This window comes from Hyperolius riggenbachi, chromosome 3, assembly GCF_040937935.1.
Source record: "Hyperolius riggenbachi isolate aHypRig1 chromosome 3, aHypRig1.pri, whole genome shotgun sequence".
NCBI lineage: Eukaryota > Metazoa > Chordata > Amphibia > Anura > Hyperoliidae > Hyperolius > Hyperolius riggenbachi.
Window position 1 is genome coordinate 509927964 of NC_090648.1, and position 16054 is coordinate 509944017.

General features: G+C 46.7%; 1 protein-coding gene across 3 annotated transcripts in view; it reads left to right on the forward strand.

The window, feature by feature from the left end:
* TNIP1 (TNFAIP3 interacting protein 1) overlaps positions 1-16054 on the forward strand; it is a 167037-nt gene that overhangs the window by 87338 nt on the left and 63645 nt on the right. For all 3 annotated transcript variants that reach the window (XM_068278378.1, XM_068278376.1, XM_068278377.1), the window contains exon 6: positions 14530-14724. In XM_068278378.1, the coding sequence (XP_068134479.1) occupies positions 14530-14724 (195 nt within the window). The remainder of the gene's footprint in view (positions 1-14529; positions 14725-16054) is intronic.

A 16054-nucleotide genomic window follows, 5' to 3' on the forward strand; every position in this document is an offset into this window, starting at 1 on the left:
ATGTAATAAAAAAGTGCTTCATTTTTACAATAATTATGTATAAATGATTTAGTCAGTGTTTGCCCATTGTAAAATCTTTTAAATCCCCAATTTACATTCTGACATTTATTACATGGTGACATTTTTACTGCTGGCAGGTGATGTAGCTGCTGCTTGCTGTTTTGGCGGTTGGAAACAGCTGTAAACAGTTATTTCCCACAATGCAACAAGGTTCACAGACAGGAAACTGCCAGGAGTACCACGGTCCCCAGTTTCTTGTGGGAGGGGTTTCACCACAATATCGGGTCATACAGCGCCCCCTGATGGTCTGTTTGTGAAAAGGAATAGGTTTCTCATGTAAAAGGGGGTATCGGCTACTGATTGGGATAAAGTTCAATTCTTGGTCGCAGTTTCTCTTTAAAAGAGCACAGAGTCAGGTATGAACACAGCCCTGTGCCCCTGCTGGGTGAATGATTTACTTTCCCCTTCATTACCAATGTTGTCTGTCCTCATTATTATCTGTATGCAAACTGCTCCTAAACAATTCAGTTTTTGATCGGGAGCAGATCGGACATTCAGGAAATAATTGTCAGATCCTGTAAGTCGGACGGGAAATTACATTATGTGTACCCAGCAAGATTTCCTACCATATTATTATACTGTATTGTGCATGGCTGAGAGAGACCTTTCAGGAATCCCCCCTTGAGAATCCTGGGTTTGCCCCTGCCTTGCTTATCTGCTTATTGTCACCCATGTCTCGTTTCCATTGATCGGTTATAGCCAAGCAGCATACCTGTACAGTGTTTGTTTCCAGATATGTCACCCTAAGTAAGGGTTGACCAGCTGTCCTCATCCATGAGGCCGATTAAGCATGTGTATCCTGCATGGGGCTGATAGTAATAAACCAAGAAGTATTGAATAGCATTACTGAAAGATGAACCGTTCCTGGTAGCCAATCAGATGCCCCCTTTTTACTACCACGTGTTTGCAGAATTGAAAGGGAAAACGTAATTGGTTACTTCCCCCCTCCATGGCTCTTTATGCATGTGGCCAGATGTGTCCCAGATAAGCCTTCCAGGAAAGTCGCAGCGGTTTGGTCACATGACTAGAATGAGATTGGCTTTCTCTTTTCCCGTGAAGACGTTGCACAATGGTTTGGGCTGTAGCGCTGCTCCCAGCAGGTGCTTGTGTAATCCCGGCGTTCTGTGTTATTGCTATTTCACAAAGCAGAAAGTCCAGCTTCCTTTCCCAGGAACACGGCCTCAGCATTTGTCTGCAGAGCGGCTGAGATCACCAGCTGCTGCGCGGCCGCAGGGAGGAGGTTTGTCATTCCCGTAAATGAGGCTGTTGTACTGTTATTGCTGTAATGTTTAATTAATGCGGCACTAATGTCTTAATTAAAGAGAACCCGAGGTGGGTTTGAAGAATATTATCTGCATACAGAGGCTGGATCTGCCTATACAGCCCAGCCTCTGTTGCTATCCCAAACCCCCCTAAGGTCCCCCCTGCACTCTGCAATCCCTCCATAAATCACAGCCACGCTGCTGACAAACAGCTTGTCAGAGCTGGCTGTGTTTATCTCTATAGTGTCAGTCTGCTGCTCTCCCCGCCTCCTGCAGAACTCCAGTCCCCGCCTGCATCCCTTCCCTCCCTGCTGATTGGAGGGAAGGGACGGGGGCAGGGACCGGAGCTTTGCAGGAGGCGGGGGAGCAGCCGAGACTGACACTACAGATGTAAACACAGCCTCACAGCACGGCTGTGATTTATGAGGGATTGCAGAGTGCAGGGGGACCTTAGTGGGGTTTGGGATAGCAACAGAGGCTGGGCTGTATAGGCAGATCCAGCCTCTGTATGCAGATAACATTCTTTAAACACACTTCGGGTTCTCTTTAAAGATAACTTGAACTGAGAAGGATATGGATTCTTCCTTTTAAAATACCAGTTGCCTGACTCTCCTGCTGATTCTGTGCATCTAATACTTTTAGCCACAGCCCCTGAACAAGCATGCAGCAGATCAGGTGCTCTGACTGAAGTCAGACTGGATTAGCTGCATGCTTGTTTCAGGTGTGTGATTCAGACACTACTACAACCAAAGAGATCAGCAGGACTGCCAAGCAACTGGTATTGTTTAAAAGGAAACATCCATATCCTTCTCTGTTTAGGTTCCCCTTAAGGAGGATTATCCAGACTACAGCGAACTAAAACGCAAAACGCGGTTTTGTTTTTAGGTGTGAATGAGGTCTCAATGCATATAAAAACCTTTGCCTAGGCTGAACCTTCTTTGCTGCAGGTTGTTTTTGCTGTGCAGCTTGTGTGACTTTTTCACCTAATGTTCCTCGGTGGTCGGCGTTTCCCCTTTTTGGTCAGAGCAGACTTGGTTAGTCATTCCCTCATTTCCCCGTTGTGCAATCGTGTAGTTTTCTCTCTGTCTCCTCAGCGTTGTTCTCTCAGCATTGACTCATGCAGAGACTCTGTGCTCAGCAGGTGAGGTGTATGTAGTGAATCATATCTTGGCTGGATACTGGTTACACCGTATGACTGGATTCTAGACACCCCTCTGGTCATCGAGGAACAAACTTCTAATAAACTGCTTTGTTTAGCATTTGTGCTTCTCTAAGTATCAATAAGCACTTCGGTGTGGACTCTGACAGATTCACTGGGTTATAGCTTAGAATTTGGGTTTGGTTTATAGAAAGGCCTCAGCGGTCCAGGCCTTGGGTGCCTGCTGTCCAATGGGGCGGAGGTTGCTTAATTTAGAAGAGGCTGCAAATAGAAAAAATGGGCTGCAAATGGGAGATGGACATGTGGAAGAGAGGAGTTGCTGTCCATGGGAGGTGTCTCTCTGTATGGGAGACGGCTGTCTCCATAGGGCAAGCTTTCATCTGTGATTTCTTAAGGTAGCCATACATCTAGCGATTCTGATTCAATTGGCAAAGCGATCGACTTTATTCATCTCCCTGACGGTGCATTTCTGTCTGGAATTATGAGTCAAGAGGTACATGTATAAACCTATATATGTATATATACATGGCTTACTTTTTCCTTCCTAAAAGTCCAGGTCCGCTTTAAAATTGGTCCTGCGTCACGCCGCTGCTCCACCGTACTGATTGGCTGCCGAGTCCCCGGTACAAGAGCGTGGATATGGGGATCCCGGCGGCCAGAGAAGCCACAGACAGCGGCAGATAGTGGAAGAGGGAGGCTGGAGTCCTGCTGCGCAGCGCCGATCACGCACGGGACTCCAAAACAATCTGCAAATCAGGTAATTCCTTACCCTGACCTGAGCTTGGGCTTACCGCTTGCAGCTCATTTTTCTTTCTCACAAAAGTTTTTATTAAATTTTTCAATACAAAACAGATAAACAATACAATTTTAAAGTGCGTTTAACAATATTGCAGTTAAAGGAATACTATCGATACCCAAGTGTTCTAAAATGACAGTGTACAAATAATGTCTAAGTAGCTGTGTAAACATTTTCCTACTTTTCATGTTAAATATCAGAGGCAAAAGCTGTAATTTATTGAGGGTAGGATTTAGCTATATTGGGACAAATCAATTGCAGAAGGGGTGTCTGCTTCAATGCATAGCCAGAGTTTCATATCAGGCTACAGAAAGCAAATATCAAACATATCAACCTCTGAAAGCAAAAACAGTATGAAAAGCTGTGACAATTAGTTACATTTCCTCTGCTCTCTTCAGACACGTCAGTCAGAAACACAGGACACAGGAGCTGCAGCTGTTGGGAGCTCTCTTCTCTGTTACACACAGAGCTACACATAGAGTTACCTGATCAAGTGTGAGGGGAATTTCCCCTCTCCTCATGGCTCAGTCAGCCGTCAGTTTTGGCGTCAGTAAAGTTTGAATGTATTTTGATAACAGTAAATAAAGAAGTTGCTACTAAAATGTATACACCGGTACTTAGCAGCACTGCCCAAACAATTCCTGTGTCAATTGAAAAAAATATGTGAATCGATAGTATTCCTTTAACATAGGAGTAGTACATAGTACAATAGGGTCTGCAAAAGCAGAGGGTATACACATGATCAAATATTTGATGCCAGCAGCTCTGAGGCAACATATACTGGCATCATTGCCGTCAACATTTAGCTAACCAAGTTTATTTTAAATATAAAAACCACTACCAGATACAGTGGCTCATGTGCTCAAGACTACTTGTACCAGCAGCTCATTTTTCATACCCCGAGCTCAGATCAGTGTTACCACCAGGGAGGTAGTGGCCCACACACTACAAGCGATATCCTATGCGATTAACACTAATTGATCTGACCAATGTTGTGCCTCCAATTCCTGTGCAATCGACCGATATCTTGCATCCTGCTCGATCGAGTAAGCTGGTCGACATACAATCAGCCACTTTTCATCGATTGTGAATTCTGGAACACTCTCTATTCTCTCTCTCTCTCTCTCTCTCTCTCTCTCTCTTCTATAAAATTATCGAATCGAATCGTTGATTGTACAGCCAAATCGCTAGATGTATGGCCACCTTTAAAGTATTCTATCTCTCTCTCTCCCTCTCTCTCTCTCTCCCTTTACCCGTCTCCTCCAAGAAGGGCAGAACGGCTGTGGCTGCTTTATGGAGGATCAGAAGCATTATTTAACCCCTAGTCGTACTTCGACTACATTGACTTCTCATTATGGCACATGCCACACCCCTTCCTACATTTACTTCTCATTATGGCACATTCCACTCCCCTTCCTACATTGTCCTCTCTTTATGGTACATGCCACGCCCCTTCCTACATTGACCTCTCTTTATGGTACATGCCACGCCCCTTCCTACATTGACCTCTCTTTATGGTACATGCCACGCCCCTTCCTTGTGATGTGTTGAGAGGAATTCATTTGTAATTTCCCATGTAGTACTGAGAGGCGCCCCGAATGCAGCATACATACTGCTAGGGCGCTTTTATTTGGCCTGAGGAAGTGGGCATGGTCCCGCGAAACACGTTGCCTGTGCTTAATATTCAATTAAACTTCCTTACCTAAAGTGAGTTTGTCGTCTGTGAGGTAGGCCACCTCAATCTTTTTTTCATTTTATTGATTTTAAAGTGTTTTATATACTTTGAGTGCCTCTTGCGTGGGAGAGGTTGACTGCTGATGGGTATCTGCCCTGGAGTAACGTACATATATCTGAGCGTGTCAGAACGTTAGTTGTGTTATACTTTCACTTTCACTTGTAGCCTCAATAACACTTTTAATCGAAACCTTGAATGCTGTGCGCCCTTCATGCTCTTCTTTATATTTGCTTTTCTTATCTCCACAACTTTCTGATGCTTCACTGATTGCCACGTCTAACCTGCCCACACCTAGAGGACAAGTGTGCATTAAAGCAGATCTGAGACGAAAAACTAACTATGACAAGTGACTTGTCTCTATGACTTATGTAAAGTTTAGATAGTTTACACAGCAAATCTAGCTGCAAACAGCTTCAACAGTTTATGATCATTTATTCCTGTGATACAATGAGGGCAGCCATGTTCTGTTTGTCACATTTAACACAGGCAAACTGATAACATCTGCAGCCCTTTGCTCCATCCCCTCCACTCCTCCCTCCTCCCCTCTGCCTCTGTAATCTCTGGCTAGTAACCTCCTCCTACCCAGACTGAGCTCCGATAAGCCCTTGCTACTAAGGCTGAGAGTGCCAAGGCACTCTGGAGAACCTGTGGGCATGGCTTGTTTAGTTTATAGGGAATTAGAGTATTAAAATAAAATTAAAAAAAGTGTTTGGTTTGAGGAATGCCCTATAAACTGTATGAAAGGAACACAGTTATGCAATGAGTAAAAGTTTATCTCGGATCCACTTTAAAGCAGCCTCTGACCCACCAGAGGGAGACGTGAACTAGCGCAGGGACGCCTGGACAAGGAGAGGAACTGGAAGGCTCTATAGGACCCAGAACCTTCCCTCTCTCTTTAGGTAAGTATGTTTAATTTTTTTTCTCCACTTTTGGCTTTAGACTTTAAATCGCCGCAGAACCGCGGCTGAAAACACTCTAAATCACCCCAAACACCCCCGCAAATTCCACAACTTTCTTGGTCGTGGATTTTGCTGCCGATTCTATGCGCGTCAATCAGCGCTGATCTCCGCCTCTCCCCGCCCCTCTCAGTGCAGGAAGACTGAGGGGCGGGGGAGCGGCGGCGATCCGCGCTGATTGACACGCATAGAGGCAAAGCTGCAGCCAAATGCTCTGCCTCTATGCGGAAGGAGCCTGCGAAGTACCCCAGAGAGTTTGGGGGGGACTTAGGGTGTTTTAAGCCGCAGAGATTTTTTTGGAGACTTCAGAGTCTCTTTAAAGAGACACTGAAACGAAAAAAAAAAAATGATGATGTTATGATTTGTATGTGTAGCACAGCTAAGAAATAAAACATTAAGATCAGATACATCAGTCTAATTGTTTCCAGTACAAGAAGAGTTGAGAAACTCCAGTTGTTATCACTATGCAAACAAGCCATTAAGCTCTCTGACTAAAGGTGCCCATACACTCGTCAGATTGGCAGCAGATAGATAAGAAATGCATCTGATGATCTATCTGATGCGTTTTTAGAACATTTTTTACCAGGATAGAATTCCAATAGATTTCAGTTTGAAATCTATTGAAATTCGATCTGATGGCATTTTTTTGCCATCAGATTTCCATTAAGGCCAATGCAAACTGATAAGCAATCTCATTAGATCGACCTAAATTTTCCACCCTGCAAGTTCGATGGAAATCCATCGAAATCGATCGAAATCGGCCGTCGATCGGTCGATTGGCCAACCGATTTGCAATCGATTGATCGATCGATCGGGATCGATCGGTCGGCCAGAAAATCGGCTGAGTGTATGGGCTGCTTAAGTTAGTCGTGGAGAGGGCTGTTATCTGACTTTTTTATTATCTCAACTGTTCCTGGACTATTTACTTTTTCTCTGCTAGAGGAGAGGTCATTACTTCACAGACTGCTCTGAAAGACTCATTTTGAATGCTGAGTGTTGTGTAATCTGCACATATTATAGAATGATGCAATGTTAGAAAAAACACTATATACCTGAAAATAAAAATATGAGAATATTTTCTTTGCTGCTAATCTTCTAGTAATTATTCATAGTACACAACCAATTCACTATATCCTATTTTTTTTTCGCTTCAGTGTCTCTTTAAGAGGGGCGATAATGTTAATGAGGTTTTTAAAGTAAAAACATCATTTTTTGGAGACTTCAGTCTCTTTAATTGCATACATATGCTTTTAGCCGCACCCATTACCAGAATACTTTCAGTTTCTAGTAACAGACTGGCTACTTTCATTTTCCTATTCCCCCGCACTTTCACGGGCTGTTTTCACACCGTTAAATAAATCAATTATACAGTATTTCAACAATTACATAGTTACATAGTTATTTTGGCTGAAAAAAGACATACGTCCATCGAGTTCAACCAGTACAAAGTACAACTCCAGCCCGTCCCCCACATACCCCTGTTGATCCAGAGGAAGGCGAAAAAAACCCCACCAGGCATGGTCCATTTTATGACCTCTTGTAAAAAAGACAACTCATACAGAAAAACAAATCATAAAAAATAGAAGAATGCAATATTTCTGGCGCCAGGCTGTGCAAATGTATTTAAAGAACAACTGAGGCTTGAGGCTTAGGGAGGCTGCCATATTTACTTCCTTTTGATCAATACCCGTTTCCTGGCTTCCTGCTGATCCTCTGCCTCTAATACTTTTAGCCATAGCCCCTGAACAAGCATGCAGCAGATCAGGTGTTTCTGACATTGTCAGATCTGACGAGACTAGCTGCATGCTTGTCAGGGTTGCCAGGCAACTGGTATTGTTTAACAGGAAATAAATATGGCAGCCTCCCCAACTTCATCACAATCAGTGGCTGATATCCCCTTTCCCTCAAGAAAGCTTTACCTTTTCTCCAACAGATCATAACAGGCATGTGATACAGTGATGAAGCCCCTCCCACAGTGTGATGTCAGTGCCACGTGTGCATTTATACATTACCTGTCCGGTAGCAGCCTCTGTGTGGTGCCCATCCAACTCGCCAGGTTCTAACAGCTACATACACGCTGATGGAGCATAGGGTCTGACGTCACCGCCAGCGTTTATGTGGCTGTTACATCCCGGAGAGATGGACGGACACCGCGCAAAGGCTGCTACAGGACAGGTAATGTATAAATGCACATATGGGAAGGGGGGGGGGGCACATTTATATATAACGACAGCAGCGGTGGGGGTTTTATCATTTCGTTGCTCGTTCCAGAATCGGCCACCGTTCCACCGCACACCTGACCAACCAACTTCGGCCCGACATCTTCCAGCAGGCACGATCGACAATGCAACCAATTTTTGCTTTGAAATTGGTTGCTTTGTCAGTCGGTCATGCACTTGGCGGCACAGATTTTCATCCAATTTGATTATAATATTCTAAACGGATGGTCGATTAGCCACCAAGTCACCTGATGTGTGGTCACCTTTACTCTATTGCTGCAATGATGCCTCAGCCTCGAAGTTCTTTATAATCTTTAGTCACCTTGAAGTGGTTTACCAGCTTCCCGGTTAGTTGTTTTTTTTGCCCCATTTTCCGACAACATTCTTTCATCGTGAATGCGTTTGTTTGCAGTCATGTGACGCTGTTAACCTTTAGAAAGAAAAACTACCTAAAACCTCTTACAATAAATACTTGCAGGAACTTCTAACATTTCCCACAAGGTGGAGATCATGTTCCATCATTGTGGTGCCCAAACCTGTTTTGAAGAATTTACTGGGAATGTTTTTAGGGATTTTTTTTCTGCTTGAAATGTGGTGCCTCAGGAGGTTTATAAATCTGCACAGCTTGGCTGAGCAGTTAAACTAAATAAAGATCACCAGAAAGAAGCAATTTTTCTTTTTCCATTAAGGCCAAGCAATAGACCATAATTATTGTCACACATTTAAAATGGTCCATTCATATTTTCTTGCTGCAAACCCACTTTCTCCGTACACTGCCTCTACAAACACTCATCTTCTGTTTTTCTCCTCTCAGTGGTCACGGGCTCCTCCCACTGCCCCTGTGAACCCTCTTTCTCCTCCCACTGCCCTTGTGAACCCTCTGTCTCCTCCCACTGCCCTTGGGAAATCCCAGTCTCTTCCCACTGGCCCTGTGAACCCTCTGTCTCCTCCTGCTGCCCTTGGGAAATCCCAGTCTCCTCCCACTGCCCCTGTGAACCCTCTGTCTCCTCCTGCTGCCCTTGGGAAATCCCAGTCTCCTCCCACTGCCCCTGCAAACCCTGTGCCTTCTCCAAATGCCCCTGCAAACATTGCATCTCCTCCCACTGTCCTTGCAAGTCCCCTGTCCTCTTCCCACAGCCCCTGCAAATCCTCTGTCTCCTCCCACAGCCCATGCGAACCCTCTGTCTCCTCCCACTGCCCTTGCAAGATCCCGGTCTCCTCCCACTGCCCCTGTAATCCCTCTGTCGCACCCCCATGCCCCTTCAAGACCTGGGTCTTCACCCACTGCCCTTGCAAATAGTGTGTCTCCTCCCACAGCCCCTGCAAAAGCCTCTGTCCCTTCCCACTGCCCCGAGAAACCTCTATCTCCTCCCATTGCCCTTGCGAACCCCCTGTCTGCTCCCACTGCTCCTGCAAAACCTCTGTCCCTAGTCTCCTCCCACAGCCCCTGCAAAAGCCTCTGTCCCTTCCCACTGCCACGAGAAACCTCTATCTCCTCCCATTGCCCTTGCGAACACCCTGTCTCCTGCTCCTGCAAAACCTCTGTCCCTAGTCTCCTCCCACTACCCCTTCATGCCTACTGTCTCTCGTCTCCTCCCACTGTACTTGCATGCCTACAGTCCCTTGTCTCCTCTGTGTCCATTACCTCCTCCTACTGTCCCTGCATGCCTACTGTCCCTTGTCTCCTCTCAGTGTCCATTACCTCTTATTGCTGTCCCTGCATGCCTACTGTCCCTTGTCTCCTCTCAGTGTCCATTACCTCTTCTTGCTGTCCCCGCATGCCCATATGTGGAACCAACAATCTCGTTTTTTGAGGCACTTTGTGAATCCGTTGTTTTGTCCTGAGCAGGGCTGTGGAGTTGGAGCGATTTTGGGTTACCTGTTGGAGATGGTGGTTTCATAATTGAAGAGTTGGATGATTTTTGTCCCAACTCCACAGCCCTGGAAATTATTAGGCTAAGGAGGTGGAGTCAAGGAGTCGGAGCAATTTTGGGTCAGTCATTGGTTTCAAAAACTGCGGATTTTGGAGTCATAGTCGGGTGATTTTTGTACCAACTTCACAGCCCTGGTCCAAAGGTCCTTTTAAATTTTGCCAATTGTGTTTTTCCAGCTTGTTTCCCCTCACTAAGCAAGCTATGGCTCCAAGACAGTCCAAGCCACTCCCTCTCTCACCGATTGCTGTGGTAGCCGTAGCCCGGCACTACCGGGGGAAGCCAAACGACTCCCTCTGGACGACCATTGAGGTTAGGTGAGAGCAAATAGAAGTATCTACAGAAACTTTTTATACAGCTGTTTATTACAATATGTAAAAATCCTTGAGAACCACTTTACTAGATCTTCTGTTCTGTAGAAATGCTGTAACCATGTTTAACGTTCAGCCCGTTGCCGTGATCAGAGGAGCATTTTTCTAAGTCTGGATTATGACAGCCTCTATGCTGGGAGGGCGAATCAGGGGTTTTCCACGATTTCACAATGAAAATGTGTATAGCTTTTTTGAGACATGATAGATTGGCTCCTCTGCTGTATTTGGCTTTCCTTGTTGATGTTGGTTGATCTTTGTTGGTCTTGAATTCATACAGGAAGTTCCATACAAACAATTTGATGCGAGTGTTTTTGTTGAAGTGGTTTCACTGATCTCTGACAGAACGTCAGTAAAAGGCAGAAGTGCTGTACTTGGTGAGGATGTTCATTTTCTAATTATTTCTTAGAAATATTTCCTGGATCAATGATGGCTCTTATGTCTAGAAAGTGTCCTGGGAGTTTTCAATAAGTTTAGAGTACACTTGTAACACATTTAACCCTAAAGGCCCTTTTCCACTAGCTTCCATCTGGTTTGAAATGGGTTTGCTAGCAATTAGATCACTGCAAAATTGCGATGGTAGAAATAGCAAGAAACGCAATTGCTGCGCAACTGCAACTGTGATCATGTTTCATAGTAAAAAAACAAAACAACAACGGCCCCAAGACTGCTGTGGACGTCTATAGGTGTTCTGTGTTTTCACATCCATGTGCCACAGACATATAAAGTTGTATTATTACAAACGACTGCCTGCCACAGACCTCTATAGGCATTTCTCCTTATATTCCTGTGCCGCAGATGTCTACGGCCGGTTTTCCCCCTATAGCCCTGTGCCACGGACGTCTACAGCCGGTTTTCCTCCTATATTCTTGTGCCACGGTTGTCTATAGACGGTTTTCCCCTTATATTCCTGTGCCACGGACGTCTACAGTTGGGTTCTCCCCTATATTTCTGTGCCACGGACGTCTACAGTTGATTTTCCCCCTCTATTCCTGTGCCACGGACGTCTACAGTTAGTTTCTCCCCAATATTCTTGTGCCACGGACGTCTACAGTTAGTTTCTCCCCTATATTTCTGTGCCACGGACGTCTACAGTTAGTTTCTCCCCTATATTTCTGTGCCACGGACGTCTACAGTTAGTTTCTCCCCTATATTCCTGTGCCACGGACGTCTACAGTTAGTTTCTCCCCTATATTTCTGTGCCACGGACGTCTACAGTTAGTTTCTCCCCTATATTCCTGTGCCACGGATGTCTACAGTTAGTTTCTCCCCTATATTCCTGTGCCACGGACGTCTACAGTTAGTTTCTCCCCTATATTCCTGTGCCACGGACGTCTACAGTTAGTTTCTCCCCTATATTCCTGTGCCACGGACGTCTACAGTTAGTTTCTCCCCTATATTTCTGTGCCACGGACGTCTACAGTTAGTTTCTCCCCTATATTCCTGTGCCACGGACGTCTACAGTTAGTTTCTCCCCTATATTCCTGTGCCACGGACGTCTACAGTTAGTTTCTCCCCTATATTTCTGTGCCACGGACGTCTACAGTTAGTTTCTCCCCTATATTTCTGTGCCACGGACGTCTACAGTTAGTTTCTCCCCTATATTCCTGTGCCACGGACGTCTACAGTTAGTTTCTCCCCTATATTCCTGTGCCACGGACGTCTACAGTTAGTTTCTCCCCTATATTCCTGTGCCATGGACGTCTACAGTTAGTTTCTCCCCTATATTCCTGTGCCACGGACGTCTACAGTTAGTTTCTCCCCTATATTCCTGTGCCACGGACGTCTACAGTTAGTTTCTCCCCTATATTCCTGTGCCACGGACGTCTACAGTTAGTTTCTCCCCTATATTTCTGTGCCACGGACGTCTACAGTTAGTTTCTCCCCTATATTCCTGTGCCACGGACGTCTACAGTTAGTTTCTCCCCTATATTCCTGTGCCACGGACGTCTACAGTTAGTTTCTCCCCTATATTCCTGTGCCATGGACGTCTACAGTTAGTTTCTCTAACCATCTCAGTGTACGGCAGGAAAAGGAGAGACTCCAGGCTCCTCCTCCAAGGGAAACACAATTGACAAGAAGTTTAAAAGGCCCCCACCCCCTGCTACCCTCAGTATCTTGTGTGAAGCGATTAAGCTTTTTGGGAGAACCAAAGACTGATTGGTCCAGATATGCATTTTAGATGGGAATCTTCTTCAGTCAGTGCCAACATTTTGGTTGAAAGGTGCTTCAGGCAGCAGTCCCTCCCTCATGTGAGTAGGGGGTTACTCGCCTATCTCTCCTTTTCCTGCCGTACACTGAGATGGTTAGAGAAAGGTCAGTTTAGACTTACCTGGTAAAGATGTTTCTAAACATCTCAGTGTACGGCATACTACATCCCTCCCTCTATGCTGCCTTCTATCCTTTCTTCCTGACTTTTTTTGCACTGTTTTGGTGTGGATTGAGCTGTAGACAGGAGTCTGGGTCACGTTTGGGTGTCTCATTGGCCGGATTTCTTGTCTAGATACTGAGGGTAGCAGGGGGTGGGGGCCTTTTAAACTTCTTGTCAATTGTGTTTCCCTTGGAGGAGGAGCCTGGAGTCTCTCCTTTTCCTGCCGTACACTGAGATGTTTAGAAACATCTTTACCAGGTAAGTCTAAACTGACCTTTCTCCCCTATATTCCTGTGCCACGGACGTCTACAGTTAGTTTCTCCCCTATATTCCTGTGCCACGGACGTCTACAGTTAGTTTCTCCCCTATATTTCTGTGCCACGGACGTCTACAGTTAGTTTTTCCCCTATATTCCTGTGCCACGGACGTCTACAGTTAGTTTCTCCCCTATATTCCTGTGCCACGGACGTCTACAGTTAGTTTCTCCCCTATATTCCTGTGCCATGGACGTCTACAGTTAGTTTCTCCCCTATATTCCTGTGCCACGGACGTCTACAGTTAGTTTCTCCCCTATATTCCTGTGCCACGGACGTCTACAGTTAGTTTCTCCCCTATATTCCTGTGCCACGGACGTCTACAGTTAGTTTCTCCCCTATATTTCTGTGCCACGGACGTCTACAGTTAGTTTTTCCCCTATATTCCTGTGCCACGGACGTTTACAGTTGGTTTTTCCCCTATAGTCCTGTGCCACGGACGTCAACAGCCGGTTTCCTACAGTGACAGAAATGTCTTTCCATTTTTATTTGCAGACAGTTATGAATCATTGACCTCAGCTAAAATGACATTTCTTTGCAATCATGTCAACAATGCCTTGGAGTACAGATTATTGGCAGGCTAATGGTTTTCCTGAGTGTGATGCAAAACCATGTCTGCAATTGCATCAAGTTTTCCTAACTGCAAATGTGTCTAAACCAGGGGTGTCCAACTCAAATACAAAGTGGGCCAAAGTTGAGCTCTTGGACCAAGTCGCTGGCCAACCTCAATGTCTAGTGTCCACCTCCCTCCCTTATAAAGTTCCCTAATGTCTAATGCCCCCTTCTTTCCCCTATACGGTTCCCTAGTGTCTAGTGGCCTTCATCTATACAGTTCCCTGGTGTTTAGTGGTTCTCCCTCCCCTATACAGTTTCCTGGTGTTTAGTGGTTCTCCCTCCCCTATACAGTTCCATGAAGTGTAGTGGCCCCTACTCCCTCTCTTATACAGTTTCCTGGTGCCTAGGGCTTTCCCCTTCCCCATATGGCTTCCCTGGTGATCTCGGGCTTACCCTCCAATATAGGCGCTCTGGTGGTTCTAAGTGGGCCAAACATCATGCAAAGTGGGGAAACCACCTGAGGGCCAAATCTAGGGTCAACCGACTACACGTAACCCCACTGTGACTGTCCGCTACTACGGATGGGGATGTATTTACAACTTTTCATCTAAACCTGTTATGTACTATTCTCCTGGAATTAAATGATCTGGTGCCCACGTATTCCTGTCTTTTTGAAGTTATATGAGGGCCAAATCTGATGGCTCCGAGGGCCAGATTTGGCCCACGGGCCGGAGTTTGACATGTATGGTCTAAACAGTAATTGTTGTCTCCTAATTAACTGTGGTTGGGATATTTTGCTTTAGGACCCGGGCCCGACCGTACAACACGAGGAAGACACCCTCCACCATCACCTGCAGCGCATGGAGAGCTCGCTCAGCATGTTCGCCGAAGAGCCCGACCAGAGCCGTCTCCTCACTCACATGAGCCGCATGGCGCTGGAGTTTAACCGCTTGGCAAGCAAAGTGAATAAGAACGACATGCGGACGTCTGTGTTACAGGTACATCGCCGCGTGACATGCGGACGTCAGTGTTACAGGTACATCGCTGCGTGACGTGCGGACGTCTGTGTTACAGGTACATCGCCGTGTGACATGCGGACGTCTGTGTTACAGGTACATCGCCGTGTGACGTGCGGACGTCAGTGTTACAGGTACATCGCTGCGTGACGTGCGGACGTCTGTGTTACAGGTACATCGCCGTGTGACGTGCGGACGTCAGTGTTACAGGTACATCGCTGCGTGACGTGCGGACGTCTGTGTTACAGGTACATCGCCGTGTGACGTGCGGACGTCTGTGTTACAGGTACATCGCCGTGTGACGTGCGGACGTCAGTGTTACAGGTACATCGCTGCGTGACGTGCGGACGTCTGTGTTACAGGCACATCGCCGCGTGACGTGCGGACGTCTGTGTTACAGGTACATCGCTGCGTGACGTGCGGATGTCTGTGTTACAGGTACATCGCCACGTGACATGCGGACGTCTGTGTTACAGGTACATCGCCGTGTGACGTGCGGACGTCTGTGTTACAGGTACATCGCCGCGTGACATGCGGACGTCTGTGTTACAGGTACATCGCCGCGTGACGTGCGGACGTCAGTGTTACAGGTACATCGCCGCGTGACGTGCGGACGTCTGTGTTACAGGTACATCGCCGCATGACGTGCGGACGTCTGTGTTACAGGTACATCGCCGCGTGACGTGCGGACGTCTGTGTTACAGGTACATCGCCGCGTGACATGCGGACGTCTGTGTTACAGGTACATCGCCGTGTGACATGCGGACGTCTGTGTTACAGGTACATCACCGTGTGACGTGCGGACGTCTGTATTACAGGTACATCGCCGTGTGACATGCGGACGTCTGTGTTACAGGTACATCGCCGTGTGACCTGCGGACGTCTGTGTTACAGGTACATCGCCGTGTGACCTGCGGACGTCTGTGTTACAGGTACATCGCCGTGTGACCTGCGGACGTCTGTGTTACAGGTACATCGCCGCTTGACCTGCGGACGTCTGTGTTACAGGCACATCGCCGCGTGACATGCGGACGTCTGTGTTACAGGTACATCGCCGCGTGACCTGCGGACGTCTGTGTTACAGGTACATCGCCGCATGACGTGCGGACGTCTGTGTTACCGATACATCGCCGTGTGCTATGCGGGCGTCTGTGTTACAGGTACATCGCCGCGTGACATGCGGACGTCTGTGTTACAGGTACATCGCCGTGTGACATGCGGACGTCTGTGTTACAGGTACATCGCCGCGTGACGTGCGGACGTCTGTTACAGGTACATCGCCGTGTGACATGCGGACGTCTGTGTTACAGGT